At 57.5% G+C, this 15,243-nt stretch overlaps 1 protein-coding gene and 1 non-coding gene across 4 annotated transcripts; both read left to right on the forward strand.

The window, feature by feature from the left end:
* Nucleotides 1–1,658: 1,658 nt before the first annotated feature.
* On the forward strand, nucleotides 1,659–9,122 carry LOC105069980 (melanoma-associated antigen D4). Of its 3 annotated transcripts, none has more exons than XM_010956229.3 (13): nucleotides 1,659–1,817; nucleotides 2,770–2,980; nucleotides 3,242–4,057; nucleotides 4,459–4,665; nucleotides 4,766–4,829; nucleotides 5,060–5,139; nucleotides 5,547–5,638; nucleotides 6,250–6,329; nucleotides 6,413–6,455; nucleotides 6,848–6,910; nucleotides 7,852–7,966; nucleotides 8,296–8,731; nucleotides 8,916–9,122. In XM_010956229.3, the coding sequence occupies exons 2-12, from the start codon at nucleotides 2,771–2,773 to the stop codon at nucleotides 8,728–8,730; spliced, it is 2,205 nt and encodes a 734-aa protein (XP_010954531.1). In that variant the 5' UTR covers nucleotides 1,659–1,817; nucleotide 2,770; the 3' UTR covers nucleotide 8,731; nucleotides 8,916–9,122. The 3 variants fall into 3 exon arrangements, with proteins under 3 accessions (XP_010954531.1, XP_010954530.1, XP_045373549.1); XM_010956228.3 differs by having other exon boundaries at nucleotides 8,296–8,726; XM_045517593.2 differs by lacking the exon at nucleotides 1,659–1,817 and adding an exon at nucleotides 1,875–2,112 and having other exon boundaries at nucleotides 8,296–8,726.
* LOC141576462 (small nucleolar RNA SNORA11) lies at nucleotides 7,497–7,624 on the forward strand. The gene has a single exon (XR_012504907.1). It is a non-coding gene; the product is annotated as a small nucleolar RNA SNORA11 (small nucleolar RNA).
* Nucleotides 9,123–15,243: the final 6,121 nt, after the last annotated feature.

Consider the following 15,243-nt stretch of genomic DNA (forward strand, 5'->3'; position numbering starts at 1 on the left):
GACGAATATAAAAGTCTGCTGTGGATTTTGTACAAAGCAGTTTCAGAGTGAGATGGGAACATAGCATCTTCTATTAGCATATAGCAGTTCATCAAGGATTTCGTTTCTAAGGTCTGGCAGCCTCCCACAGAAACGCTTTACACAGGAAGGGCTGGAGAGGCACAGGCAGCTGACAGGGGCGGTTGCTATGCAACAGCTGAGGAAAGCCATCCAGCCAGGCAGAATGGATGTTGGTCACTGGAGAGCAAAAGCTGTGGTCCTAGCAATAGCTTCCATTCAGACACAGGGGTCCTGGAGAGGCTGACATAAAAATGAATATAAAAGTCCACTTTTGTTTGCTTGTTCGTTAAAAAAAAAAATACAGGTGCAATTTGAGATGGGAACAGAGCATTTTTCCCCAGTCATTCTGGAAACGCAGCAGCGTGTGTGTTGTTGGGTAGGACCCCAGTTAAGTGCTCCTTTTGCTTCCCATTTTGCATATTGAGAGGCCAGGCTCAGAGATGTCCAGTGACCTGAGCGGGCTCGCACAGCTAGCGACAGACTGGCCCGACCCTCCATCCATGGAATCCTGAAGTCCAGCCCAGCTTCTACCCACAAGATCACAGCTGCCCCAGGCCTCAGGCCTGGAAGGAACCAGGGCAAACATTTACTCTGAATCAGGGCTTGCCATGGCTCAGACACACAAGTGCCCGATTGTCCTGCCACTTCGGTGGGCACCAGGAAGTCCTCAGGGGCAGCGCGTTTGTGCCAGTCACAGCGAAGAAGCCGGACAGTCGGAGCAGGGAGTGGACCCCAAGGGGCAATTCCCACACCTGGACGGACCCACATAGAGCAGGCAGAGGGTAGGGGCTGGGGCCTCTCCCTGTGTCCTCCCAGATGCAGAGCAAGAGCTTAGGTCTCAGAGAACACAAACCTTGGTTGTTTGGACAGATGTTGACCAGGGCAGGGGAGGTGGGGTGGATCCGTTACTCAAACTGAAGAGGGGAGGGTGCCTCAGCCTCCGGGGCCAGCACGAGTGGAAGATGGGTTTTGGGAGTCAGGAAGACCCGGGCCCCCATTCTGCATTTTTCATTTCCTGGCTCCACGGTCTTGTCATGTGCCTGTCTGTGCCTCGGCTTTCCGATCTGTAAAATGGGGGCGGTGACATCCACCCCGCCTCCCCTGGGGCTGCTATGAGAGGAAGACAACGCCCAGCACAGTAAGGGCTGGGACACACAAGCTGCAGAAAGAGTGCAGGGGAAGCCGATGTTCCCAGGGTGTCTGGGAGCCAGAGATGGATAGTGGAGGGAACACAAAGGGAACTGGCATCCTCTCCCCATTTCCATTTCTCTCCTTGCAGTTAGAGACTCAGCTAGAGACCTCTGTTACCGGTGAGCTAGGGGGTCATGCTGGGGAGAGGGGCATAGTGTATTCCAGACCACACTGGAGCAACTTGGAGGCAAGGGGAGGGCAGGGCTGAGAAGAATTGTGCAGAAGTGGGGGGATTGAGGGTAGGTGATGGATGGGTGGAACGGAACTCCAGGGCCTGCGGTGGGGGGCGCGAGAGGGGAATCTGGCGGGAAGGAGCAAACGCCCCCCCCCAATCCCGCCCACCCACTCGCGGAATCGCATGCGCACTGGGGACCCACTGGAAAGGGCTTTTGTTGGGAAAGCGGGCCGGCTGGAGGGGTCGACGCATGCGCAGGCTGCCCAGCCGCCCGGGGTGCGCGGAGCAAAGGGGCGGGGTGGTCGGAGCTGCTGTGCTGGCAGCAGTAGGCGAGGGCGCGGCTGCGGGGTTCCTGGTGCTGTGGACGGACGCCATTGGAGCTCCAGGGAAGGTAAGGATCCAGCCCCAGGCAGGACCAGGAGAGGGCGAGTGGAAGCCGGTACGCCGCGCCCTCCCCACCCCCACCCCCGGATCTGAACAAAGCCCAAGCACGCAGAACCGAACCCGTTGGACCCGCAGTCTAGATAGGAGCGCCCCGCCAGCTCCACCACCTCCGCCGCCAGACGCTGGCTCCACGACCTGAGCCCTGCTTGCACCGGAGCCCACCCTCTGAACCCCTTTAGCAGACCAGTGTGCTGCCTGCTGGGCTTCCTGAGAGCAGAGGCCCCACCCCCACCCCAAGCACGGTGAGCTCAGAGATCACTCCAGCGGAGCTGACCGCTTTGCCCCCTTCCTGGAGTTGCATTTGAGACCTCCGTCGCTCCAGTTTAAGCCTCACCTGGTCCGAGGACCCCACCCCATCCACCCGGAGCGGTCCTATATGAGGCCAACCTAGACCGGTCGGGATCAGCTGAATTCCCCCGACCCGGACCTAGTCAAAGGGTCCCTGCGATTCATTTTCCCAGAGCTTCCCGAGGCTCCCGTGTTCTGAGCCCTCTCATCTCACCTGCTCCCCCGCCCGCAGCCTAGCCCCCTGCTCCAGCCATTAAATTCGAGCGCTTTATTTCTGCCTCTGTCAACGCATCCCCACTGTGACTCTTGGGACCCATGCCCGCCAGTCCACCCCCTGTTCCAATCCAGCCACTGGGATGGGGAGCCTGCCTGTCCTAAAGTCCCCTTTCAGTTTCGGGTCTCCTCCGACCTCCCCTATCCTTCTCCTGGGGTTCTGTCTCTGACAGACTCTTCCCCCTGCAGCCCTCACTCCGCCACCCCCTTGTACCTACTGCCTGGTAACCTGATGATTGCTGCCCCCTCCCCAACCTCCCAGGGATCCCGCCCCTTCCCCCGGAAGAGGCCTCCCCCTGCTTTCTCAGGCTGAGCTCTCTTCTCCTTGGGACCCCCAGCATGGCTGAGGGAAGCTACCGCATGGAATCCGAAGGCTACAACGTGGAAGACATGGACGAGGGTAGCGATGACGTCGGGGAGGAAGAGATGGCTGAAGGAAACGACTATGAAGAATTTGGTGCTTTTGGAGGCTACGGCGCCCTCACCAGCTTTGACATCCGTATCCTCAGAGCCTTTGGGAGCCTGGGTCCAGGCTTCCGCATCTTAGCGGTGAGGCCCCTTGGCCACCTGCTAGCCCTGGGCCTTCTCTCCTGTGACTCCAGGGAGGCTGAGGGTGAGGGTGGGTGAAGGGAGAGGGTTGAATGGGGAAGGACTGCCCAGCTTCCCCAAACCTTCCCTCTCCTGCTGGGAGAACAGGGGTTGGGGAGGCTGTGGGGGTGGTCGGGGATGCTGGCCCCTGAGAGGAGGCTGGCCAGCACAGGGAGAGCCTGTGGAGCTGTCTGCCTTCCCCTCCCCTCCCTGGTCTTGCAGAATGAGCCCTGGGAACTGGAAAACCCTATGCTGGCCAGGACTCTGATGGAGGCATTTCGACTGGATCCAGAAACACTTGCCAACGAGGCTGCCGCCCGTGCTGCCAGCGTAGCCCGTGCCGCCGCCTCCAACCAAGCTGCTCGGGCCGCTGCCGCTGCCGCCCGGGCCACCTACAATCAGGTGGTCGCTAACCACTCAGTGGCCACAGGCCAGGCCTCAGGGGGAGATGCCCAGCCCGAGGCTCAGGCAGCCACCCCTGAGACAAGCCTCGCTTCTCCGCACAGCTCTCAGATGCTAGTCAACAGCGAGATGGCCGCCCCCGGGGCTCCCGCAACCTCCACGCCGCCCCAGACATCCTCCCAGGGCCAGGAGGCTGCTAGCGAGGGCCCTAGTTCGGCCTGTGTTTTCTCCCAGGCCCCGTGCACCAGTGGGACAGAGGCCACCCGGCCCAAGACAGCCCTCCTGGGTCAGAACGATGTCTTTGATTTCAGCCAGCCGGCAGGTGTCAGTGGCATGGCCTTCCCACGCCCCAAGAGACCCGCCCCAGCCCAAGAGGCTGCCACAGAGGGCCCCAGTGCTGCCTCCGGGGGACCGCAGGCGGCCTCTGCCGGGGAGGGGGCAGCCACTAGGCCCAAGACGACCAAGTCTGGGAAGGCTCTGGCCAAGACTCGGTGGGTGGAGCCTCAGAATGTGGCGGCAACAGCCGCTGCCAAGGCCAAGATGGCCACGAGCATCCCTGAGCCTGAGGAGGCAGCTGCCACCGCTCAGCAGAGTGCTGAGCCCAGGGCCAGGACTGGAGGCAAGAGGACAAAGAAGGTGAGACCTCCATGCTGTCCCCAGCCCCCCTTGGCTCTCCTGCTTTCTCTGCCCTCTCCTCCCTCTGCTTCCTCCTCTCCTGTGCCCCGCCTCTCCCCTCCCCTCCGCTCCCCTCCGCTCCCCTCCGCTCCCCTCCCCCCCTGCCCTCTTGTTCTCTCAGCTGGCCCGTGTTTCTCCAAGGCACGTTTACTAGCATGTTTTTACTCCACGGAGTCCCTACCCTCGGGCCTGGAGGGAGGAGTGGTTGGCTCAGTGCCTGGCACTTAGTAAGCACTCAGCACATGTCATCCGCTGTTCGTACTACCCCTGTTTCCAAGTACCTGCTCTGGTTAAGATGTGTGCCAAGCCTTTTGGACCGGGAGCCTGCGGGCCCTGAGTCTGTCCTCTCTCTAATGCTACAGTCCAAGCACCTGGATGACGAATATGAGAGCAGCGAGGAGGAGAGAGAGCCTCCCGTGGTCCCACCGACCTGGAGGGCATCGCAGCCCCCAGTGACGACGGTGCGGCCTCAGCCAGCCCCCCGGCCCCCGATGGCCCTGAGGTCCCAGGTACCCTCACGGCACGTACTGTGCTTGCCGCCCCGCAACGTGACCCTTCTGCAAGAGAGGGTAAGAGGCCTGCCTTTCCCCATCTCCCTCCTCCTCCCCAGGGGGCCAGTTCTTTGAGGTCCCCCACGCCTTGATCCCCCATGTGCTCTTCCTTCTCCAGGCAAATAAGTTGGTGAAATATCTGATGATTAAAGACTACAAGAAGATCCCCATCAAGCGCTCAGGTGGGCAACCTGTGCCCCTCCCTGATCTCTGCCCTCCCCCCCTCCCCCAGCCCTGTCCTGTGGGCCTCCCATCACCTGCCCGCACCCATCGGGCCCTGGCTGATTGATCGCTCCGGGTGCACAGTGTGGGGGCCTGCCTGACTGCGCCCCCCTCAGCAGGGATGACCGAGGGGCTGCTGCCCTGTGGCCCCTGCTCAGCCCGGTGCTTTCCTCGCCCTCCTCTCCCGCAGACATGCTGAAGGACGTCATCCGAGAATACGACGAACATTTCCCTGAGATCATTGAACGAGCAACTTACACTCTGGAGAAGGTGGGCACGGGGCCGGGGGAGGGGGCAGCCCCGTGGAACAGGAGCAGCAGGGAACCTTGCACCCTGCAGCCCCCGAGACCCAATGTGGGGAAGCTCTGCTGTGGAAGGGAGCCCTCCTTGGCCTCTGCACACGGGAGCTTCCACTGGGTCCCTCCTTCCCTAGGTGCCTCTCCCTCGTGCTCCTCTCCGAGCATGTCTTGTCTCCTGACGTGGGACCCATTGCCTCAGCCGGCAGTGCCAGAGCTCCCACAGGGCAGTCCCTCTGTGGCCCCTCTCCTTCCGTCCACGCCCAGGGCTTTGGGTTCCCCACTGAGGAAAAGTTCTAACGGGGAACTGAGTGGCTGCCTGCAGGCAGGACGCCCAGCAAGGACGTTTGATCTCACGTTCTGTTTTTGTCCCCCACGTAGAAGTTCGGGATCCACCTGAAGGAGATCGACAAGGAAGAACACCTCTACATCCTCGTCTGCACCCGGGATTCTTCAGCCCGCCTCCTGGGAAAGTGAGAGAGGGCAGGAGGGTGATGGCCTTCCTTGGTGGTGCCTCCCCACCGAACTCAGGAAAACAGGAAAACAGGGTGGAGGGCAGAGCCCAGCTCCCACCCACAGTGAGCAGGGCCATGTAGTTGAGGGCTGGCAGGGGCAGTAGCCTGGGGCGAGGCCTTGCTGCTCTCCAGGCTTCACCGCTGCCCACCCTTCCCCCAAGTTCCTAGGAAAACAGGCCTCTTGCTCAACTCTTCCTGTCAGCGCCTGGCCAGGGCTTGGCAGAGTGGCCCTGAGGGGAGCCTCCCGTCGAGTTGGGCTCCCGATGCGATGAGCCGAGGGCAGGGAAGGGCTGGTTGTGTCTCTGGACGTGGTTCCCAAGCGTTTGCTCCCCGCCTAAGCCCATCCTCGGCGCTACCCTGGGAAGAGGTGTTCGCATCCTCCCTTGATGGACGAAGTGACTCAGTCTCAGGCGGGGGAGTGAATTGTCTGGATCAGGTAGCAGGCAGTGCAGAGTGGGAGGGACTGCCCGGTAGTGCAGCGGTCTGGGAGAGGCGAGGCAAGGTGGGTGAGCCGGCTGTGGTCTCGGGGAAATGGCTACTGGACAGGATCCCTCTTCCCGCGCCTTCAGGACCAAGGACACTCCCAGGCTGAGCCTCCTCTTGGTGATTCTGGGAGTCATCTTCATGAACGGCAACCGTGCTAGCGAGGGTGAGTGGCTGACCTGCAGCTGGGGGGTCGCCCGCGGTCTGACCTTCGTGCACTAAGTTCTCGTACCTCATCTCCCCTCGTAGCTGTCCTCTGGGATGCTCTACGCAAGATGGGACTACGCTCCGGGTATGACTGGGGGCTCAGGGCTCCCACTGCCCTGTGTGTCCTTGGCCACAAGAGGCCCCAGGATCGCGGTAGCCTGGTGGTCTGGGTGGGGAGTGGCGTCCTGGACTAGGTACAGTGCAATGGGTCCCACCAGGGTGGTGGAGAAATGGTCCTGAGCTCTGAGTCCCCTCTCTGCTTCGTGTGGCTGCCCTCTTCCCGCAGGAGGTCTAAGAGAAACTGTCAGGACTGGAGGCTCCATCAGACCCCTGTCAGGGGCATGGCTGAGCAGTGGCTTCTGCTGCCTGCCCAGGCCTCCATGGGGACGCTCTCCAGGCCGGGGAGTGCTCAGTCCTGCTAGGGAGGGCTCCAGTCCTCCAGTGTCTCTAGTCCTGGATTCCTTTCCTCGCACTCAGGGTCAGGCACCCGTTCCTTGGCGATCTGAGGAAACTCATTACAGACGACTTTGTGAAGCAGAAGTGAGTACTGACTGAGTTAACTTTGCCTCACACCCAGACCTTCCTCGTGTGCTGGCCTGACTGAGGAAGCCGTTCCTCAGCCCACACGTGAAGGAGAGGGACAGTGTGCGGTGTGAGTGAGGGGCTGTGAGCGTTGGGGGAGGAGGGTTCCGGGGAGGTTGGGAAAAGGGGGCACATGTGGACCGAGAGCACGAGGAGGGCGGGATGCAACCACCGCCTCATTCATCACCTGCCCCCCAGGCTCTTAGAGAACGTCCCCTCCTTTACATCTCAGGAGCAGGCCGCCCAGAGGGTGGATGTCTGAGCGTGGCCTCGGCGGGTTAAGGGCCATTTGAGCCTGGAGCCCTGCCCTGCTGACCTCCTAGCTGAGGCCCAGCCTGTCCTTGGTGCTTGAAGTCCACGTGTGCACTCACACAGGCCCGTGAGCGAGCACAGCACCCCCACCCCCAGACACACACACACACACCAGTGATGGGGAGGATGCCTGGTGTGCGCTGCTCTGGGCTGGCAGTATCTTGAACTCACTGTCATTTTCTGTGGGCGACTGCCCCAGGGCTCAGCCAGGCCACCAAGGAGCCCCTGTGGTGGGCTGTGCTCAGAGCAGGGGGCCTGAAGAAATGTCTCCTCTGTTTACAACACACCCGACAGGGATCTGGGTTCCTTGTGAGCAGAGGCACGAATCTCATGGCCTTCCTGAGCAAACCCCATACACGTGTCCCCCCGCACTTCCCCGTGGCCGCTGGGCAGGACCAATGGCCTGAGGCTGTGAAGGCCTCATCATCAGAGCAGACAGCCCGGGAGCGAGCCTGGGAAGGAGGCAAGGGCTGGAGGGCCAGGGCAGTCCTGCAGGAGCCCGGGCTGGGAAGGGGCCGCCTGGGAGCCATTCGTGCGGCAGCAGGTCTGTGTGGCTGGCGGCAGGTTTCTTTTTCTGTCTCGCTTAGGTACCTGGAGTACAAGAAGATCCCCAACAGCAGCCCCCCTGAGTATGAGTTCCTCTGGGGCCTGCGAGCCCACCACGAGACCAGCAAGATGAGGGTGCTGAGATTCATCGCCCAGGTAACGTGGAGCCTCTGTTCAGGGCCAGGCACTGGGGCTGGCGCTTCCCGTCCCTTGTTCGTTCCTGGGTCCCGGACTTGTCCTGCCGTTCATCCAGTGAGGATAGTGAGGCCACAGAGGTTCCCGATTCACTCACTCACACAGGTTCGCAGACGTAGGGAGTGGAGGGGGCGGAATCCCAGGTCTGGCGCAGAAGAGTAGGAGCCCGATTCCAGTTGGGTTGATTTTTACAAAGACTCCATCAAGCGCTGAGGAAGGGGCAGGCAGGAAGCAGGTGCTCAGCGGAGGAGGGGGGCAGCTGTTGGGACGGTGCTGTTGTTCCATGGCAGTATCAGAACCGAGACCCCCGGGAATGGAGGGCTCATTTCTTGGAGGCCGTGGATGACGCTTTCAAGACGATGGATGTGGATATGGCTGAGGAACACGCCAGGGCGCGGATGAGGGCCCAGATGAACATCGGGGACGAGGCTCTGGTTGGGCGGTGGAGCTGGGACGACATACAGGTCGAGCTGCTGACCTGGGATGAGGACGGAGATTTCGGCGACGCCTGGGCCCGGATCCCCTTCGCTTTCTGGGCCCGATACCATCAGTACATTCTGAATAGCAACCGTGCCAACCGGAGGGCCACCTGGAGGGCTGGCGTCAGCAGCGGCACCAATGCTGCGGCCAGCACCAGCCTCCTCGACGGCCCCAGCACCAGCTCCACCATCCGGACCAGAAATGCCGCCAGGACCAGTGCCAGCTTCTTCTCCTGGATTCAGTAAGGTTCCGAGTCCATCCTTGAGATTATGAAAGGGGGTCGGGGTGGCGGGGCTGCCAGGAGGCAGGGAAAGCCTGGGCATGGGGGGAACGAGGAGAACATGAGAAGACACTGGGTCTGCCCCTTCTCTCCCTCTCGTCTCACGTGTCATGGGACTTCTGCTGTGGCCTTTGTGTCTTGGGTGTGCAGGCAACGCTGAGGAGCCCAGCAGCCCCTTCGAGCCCGAGTGCCGCCTCGGCCCCTCCCGACAGAGCACTCTAGGAGCATCTCCCTGTCCACCGTCCACGGAAGACGGCTTGCAAGATGCAGCGCTCTCTGCCCTTCCCGCTTTCGTCGTGTGCTTTTGTCGTGCTGTCGTGGTTTTGGTATCAGTGTTTCATTAAAGTTGCAAAATCAGCCTGGACTCTGCCTCCTTTTCCTGGGCAGGTGTGGCAGGTGCTCGGGCCCTCTGGGACAGGTGAGGCCAGGCCGCCTCAGCCTAAAGAGCAGGGAGGCGTGGGGAGGGCCTGGGAGGTGCGCGGGTGCCCGCTGAGCGTGGAGACCGTGAGCTGTGAGAGGCTCCGACCACACGGTTTCGTGATTTCCTACACGGTGGGGCCCCAGTTAGACACCAACGGGGTTCCGCAGGAGCAGGGATGGGGTGGAGAGCTGTGGGCTGGTGGCCGGTCCCTCCCACCAAGGGACAGGGTCGACAGACACCCAGCAGGACCTGCCTCCGCCACCTAGTCTTCGGAGTCACTCTCCGGGAAGCCTCCCCTCGCCCTCCGCCGTTTCAGGAGCTCATCCCTCAGACCGAGTGAGTCTAGAGGACAGCGAGGAAGGCCTCAGTGACACTCCCACCCGTCGAGCAGGTAGAAGGGAAGCCATGACTGCTGAGAGTCAATTTATTGAAAGTGAAGCTGCATGCAGACCTGGACAGCCTGTTGCCGTGACCCTGACCCGAGGCTTTTCGGGAGGCTCTGGGCCCTTCTTCACTGGAAGCAAGGCTCTCCCAGTTGGGCCAAGGCCCGGCCTAGGTCCCGGTGCCTTCAAGGACTGGGTCACGCCTGCTGGCTTGGGCTAGGACTGATTCCCCAGGTGGACGACAGTGAGGGCAGAGCCACTTTGGACCCGTGGGAAGGGGCTCATTTGTAGAAAGGGGCCTTGTGTGGGGCTTTCTTGGGACTCCCAGTGATGTCCACAGCTTGGAGGACAAGGCCTCAGGTTGAGGGGAGGGAGAGAGTGGTATAAGGACCTCGCCCCCACCACCTACTTGCCTCTTTGCCCAGAGAAGAGCTGCCCGTCTCTCAGCCAGACCTGAGTCCTGACCCAGCCCCCGCTACCTCATTGGCCAGGCCCCCTGGAAACGAAAACGCGGGTCCCCTCGCTCAAAAATGGTTCAGGATCCCCAGAGAGCCACGGCAGAGCCCTGAGCCACTAGTGCAGCCCGTCGGAGGGTCGGCCTGGTCACTCCCCCCCGAGGAAGATGTTTCGGTGCGGGCCCTCCCCTAAGCATGGGCTACAGGTGGGTTTCCGCCCTCTTGGTGCTTTGATTTCTGCCTCCCTGGCTGCTGGGTTGAGGTTGACCCCATGGACTCTTTGATTCTGATAAATTGAGTCCCCTCCCAGGTCCTGCTTTCCAGATGAAGGGTCTGGGATTTGGGACCCCAGCCCTGGCACAGTAAATGACACGTCAACATTTCTGGCTCCTTCGCCCTGGGAACCTCCCATACCCTGTTGTGCACAGAGCAGACACCTGCCTTTTGAGGGGCAAGGGGAAGATGCTCACCAAAAGCCGCAGGCGTCCGTTTGAGCGCTGTGTGCAGCAGGCACTTGAGGTACGGCAGCTCATCTGGAAAGGAGGAGAAATCGGCCCTCAGAGGTGGGGTGCTGGGGCCTCGCCACCTCCCCGAGCCTCCAGGCTTGCAGCGCTATCCCCTGCTCCCCTCTTCCCTGCGGTTGTCCTCTCCTTGCCTGGGCCCTGCTCCCCTGGCTCTGCAGGGGGCAGTGCTGACAGCAGGGTGGCAGAGAGGAAGAGAGCAGACGGGAAGCCTTGGGGGAAAGGAGGAAGGGGGGGCCTGGGGAAGGTGGACAGACTGCGGGTCCCCCAGAAGCAGAGGATGGTCACATCAGAGGCGGCCTAAATCCTCCTCCCTCACAGGGCAAACAGGACCTGCTGCCCTCAGCCCCGGGCTTCCCACAGGCTTCCCCCGACAAAAGCCCTCAACCCGTCTCAGCAAGTGCTTTCTGAGGCCCTGCTACGTGCCAGGGCCTTGGCTGAGGGGTGCACGCACCTGGGCAGCTCCCACAGCTTCGCCCCAGGCCCAAGCCTGTGCCCTCTGACTCCTCAGACGTTTGTTGTGAAGCGTTCACCGATTCACTTGCATCCAGTCATTGACTATTAGGCACGAAGTTATCCTGAATATTGACATGCAATTACTAGCGTGGCCTTGATTTCATTTACCAGACAGCCCCGATAGGAGGGGTGATCAGGCCCATTCCATGGATGAGGACACTGAGGCTCTCAGAGGGAACACACTTGCCCTACGTCCCACAGCCAGCAGGTGGCAGAGCTGCGACTCGAACCCAGGACTCCTTGAGGCCTGATGTGTGCTGTGCCCCCCGTAGTGTGCTGCCACTGCCTTCGAGGGGCTCACCGTGCCATGGGGGCGACACCCCCACCTCACCACTCTGCAGACACCCACCCTCCCGCCCACCCAGGAAACCCATACTGCTCCCCAGCCCCTTCACTGGGGCGGAACCCCAGCCCTCGTGGCTTCCCTGCTCCTGAGGAGAATTTGAAGACTTGCCATCACCCGTCCAGCCTCCTGACATGTCCGGCTTGGCACTGTCCTCACACACCCTCACTGCAGCATCCCCGAGAGGCCAACATGTCAGCATCCCAGTCGGCAATGGACTCTCACCCCTGAGGGTGACACAGAAGTCCCTTGCCAGGCCAGCTGCCCTCGTTCGCATTTCAGCAAATACAGGTAGTTTTATTTGGAAGCAGTTGACATATCCCAGTGTTACAGACTTGGAGAAATGAAATGGGGTGTCCCTACCCAATGACCACGTGAAAGAATAAAGTTTTAAAGACAGAGGGCGGTCAGAGATGAGGATGTGGAGCAAAGGAACAACCCTGCACTGTCCTCAGATGTCTGTGTGTGGGAGGCCTTGGAAAGAGGGATGAGAGCACGTTGATATTTCAGGCAGCCTCGAGGGAGCAGGTACCAGAGGCAAGGTCTAGGGGCGAGTGAGCCTTCTGAAAGCAGAGGGCGGAGACCTGGGAAGATGTAGCTGCACTGTGAGTAGCCCACTGCTTTCAGCCGGGAGGGAGCGTGAGAGAGCTGAGAGCCAGGTAATCGTGTGCTTTGTGGGAAGGCAGCAGCCCCAGGTCACGCTTTATCCTGTCTCTGAAGCTGTCTAGGAATCTGGGGTCCCAGCACCCGGAATGGGGACACAGGGGAGGAGCCCAAGTATCAAATCTCGGGTATCTCCTTTTCTTACTTCTTTCCCCAGTGCTGGGCTGAGCGGGTGGGGCAGGTACCACACTGGGATGCACCAGGGACAAGGGCAAGGTCAGGAATCAAGGCAGAAGGGCGCTCCCACGGATGCAGCCCAACCTCAGCGGCAGTGTCGCATCCTTGTCCGAAGCACACTCTGCTCCTCCGTGCGGGAGCAGGGTGGGGAGGACTGCAGAGGCTGGCTAGAGTCCCCTGCTTGTTGCCCACAAGGAGAACATTGCAGGACTGATAACACCGCGAATATTTTCATTCTTAGAAGGCTACAGTTTAGCTGTCACTTATTTGCAAACTGAGTGGCTGTTCCTCCAAACTGAAGTGATACTCAGGTTTCTCTTTAGCTGTTGTATCAAACGGGTTTCATTTGCAAGCAAAAATGTGTCTATTTTAGTATATAGGCTCATGGAGTTTGACAAAAGCTACCATCCCAGTAACCAGCACCAACGTCAAGAAAGAGAAAACTTCCATCAGCTAATAAAGTTCCCTCGGGCGTCATCCCACTGAATCCCCAGCATCCACACTCAGCCTCAGGAAACCACTGGCCTGCTTTCTGTGTCGATTATAGGTGGGAATTCTCTTTCCCAGAGCCAGTTAGACACATCAGCATGCAATACGTAATCTTTTGTGTCTGCCTTTTTCCCCGTCTGCTTCAATGCTTTGGAGATTCGTCCACTCTGTGGCACAGATCAGTAGGTTAAGTTAAAATTGTTCCAGTTCACAGACAACGTGACCATCTCTGTTGAAATCACACAGATATATAGCAGATATGCCAAAACCTCCCGGTTAATAAGTGAATTTATCAAGAGTGCCATCTATAAGATTAAAACACAGAATTAATCACATTTCTATATGTGAGCAAAAAGAAAAAAAGAGTTGGAAAATGAAGCTTAAGAAAGCAATACCACTTACCACTCACAAGTAAGGGCAATTCTTCGTTGTGACTCTAACAAACGATGCACAGTATTTGTATGCTGAAAACTGCGAAACGCTGAAGAAAGAAAGAAGAGAAGACGTAGATAAATGTAAGAACATACTGTGATCGTGGATTGGAATATTTGCCATGGTAAAGATGTCAGTTCACCCTAAATTCATCTACAGATTTAATGCAATTCCAATAAAAGTCCCAGCAGCATACTGTGGAGATACAAACGAGCTGATTGTAAATCCTACGCAGAAAGCAAAAGGAACTAGAATCTCCAAAACAACTGTGAACAGAAGAATAAAGTGGAGGAGTCACATTACCTCATTTAAAACGTAGAAAACTAGAGTACACAAAAGTCAGAGGGACAACTGTGACGTGACAAACTCACAAATAATTAGATCAAAGGAAAGATCCGAGAACTAGCGTCACGCGATATGGCCAATTCCTTCTGGACAGACGTGCAAAAGCAGCTCAATGAAGAGAGGACTGTCTTTTCAGCAAATGTATGGGAAGAACTGGATGTCCATCCAGAGCTAAAAGGAGCTCAACTGTTATATTTAAACCCACTAAAAGTGAATCTTAGCTATGAATCAGGAGCATGAAACTGTAAAACATTTAGAAGGAAACAACAGAAAGTTCTAGGCCTGGACGTTGGCAAGGATGTTTCAGGCATGACATGCAAAACTGCCTTTCCCCCTGTGAAGGACACTGCTAAGGGTTTCGGTCTGGGGGAACACGCTTCCAACTTACGTGTCTATCAAACGTCTTGTATCCAGAATATATAAAGAACTATCAGAACTCAAGAGTTAGAAAATAATGGAAAACTATTTGAACAGATACTTCAATGAAGAGAATATGTAGGTTACAGCCGAGAACAGGAGCAGATGTTCAGCTTCAGTGGTTCTGAGGCAACTGAAATGAAAACTAAGGTGAATACCCATCTTCCTGGACTGAAAATGCTAAAACAAAACAAGAAACACACAAGCAAACGAGAAGCACGTGACAATACCTCGTGATGCTGAGGATGGGCAGCAGCTGGATTGACCACACGTTCCTGATGGGAATGTAAAGTGGTACAGTCCCTACGTGAAACAGCCTCATTGCTTCTTAGGAAGTTAAACATGCGCTTAGCCACGTGACCCAACAGTCCCACCCATAAGTATCTCCCCTAGAGGAGTTCAGACTTGAGTTCAGACAGAAAACTGACCATGAATGCTTATAGCAGCTCTGGTCATAACCAAGAAAAACTTGAAACAAACCGAATGCCTTTCAACCAAGTGAATTATTTCCATACAATCGAATACTATTCAGTGGTAGAAAGGATGAACTGTTGATACAGCCAGCAACTTGGCTGAATCTCAAAAACACTATGCTTAGCGAGAGAAGCCAGGCTCAGGTCACGTTGGCAATGGCTCCATGTGTCTGACCATCTTGGAAAGACACAGTTATCGTGACTGAGAACAGATCAGTGGAATCACAGTTCAGCGTGGGGAGGTAGAACGTGACCACAAAGGGACAGCTCTGGGGGTTTCTTGGGGGCTGTGGAACTGTTCCGAACACTGATGGCAGTGGTGGTTCCAAGAACCTGCACGTGCGTTAAAATTCCTAGAACTGGATGTCTGAACGAAGTCTGTCCCTGAATAGTAATTTAAAGAAAATAAAGAAATAATGGTAAAATAGTCTTTTTCCATCAAACAAAATCGTATCAGAATTACCTGCCAGTGGCCTTCACTATCCAAAATACTGAATGCATTTCTACAGGGTGAAGGAAAACCATATCAAATACAAGCCCAGATCAACACAAAGGAATGAATACCCATAGAAATGGTAAATATGGGGGGACAAAATGATTTCTAAAAATTCCTTTTCTGAAAAAATTAACCGAATGTTTTCAAACCCAATAACAATGCATTAACTCTGGTGTAATTTTTGTATAAATAAAATGTATGGAAACAAAAGCAAATGGCTGGGAGTGTCGACTGAAATAAAATCACACAACGTGACGGTTGTGGGTTAAGTTTTGGGGGTGCAAAATGAGGACTATAGCCTGGGAGACTCAGATAGCTTTGGGGAACTGGTCCAAAGAGGCAGTGGG

The sequence above is a fragment of the Camelus bactrianus genome, chromosome X (assembly GCF_048773025.1).
Source record: "Camelus bactrianus isolate YW-2024 breed Bactrian camel chromosome X, ASM4877302v1, whole genome shotgun sequence".
In the NCBI taxonomy this organism is placed as follows: Eukaryota; Metazoa; Chordata; class Mammalia; order Artiodactyla; family Camelidae; genus Camelus; species Camelus bactrianus.

Bases quoted from the DNA above. Each gene is read 5' to 3' on its own strand.
- LOC105069980 (XM_010956228.3), top strand. From the start codon at position 2,771: ATGGCTGAGGGAAGCTACCGCATGGAATCCGAAGGCTACAACGTGGAA. The intron at 4,666-4,765 runs GTAAGAGGCCTG...TTCCTTCTCCAG, and splicing joins TGACCCTTCTGCAAGAGAGG to GCAAATAAGTTGGTGAAATA. The intron at 6,911-7,851 runs GTGAGTACTGAC...TGTCTCGCTTAG, and splicing joins GACGACTTTGTGAAGCAGAA to GTACCTGGAGTACAAGAAGA.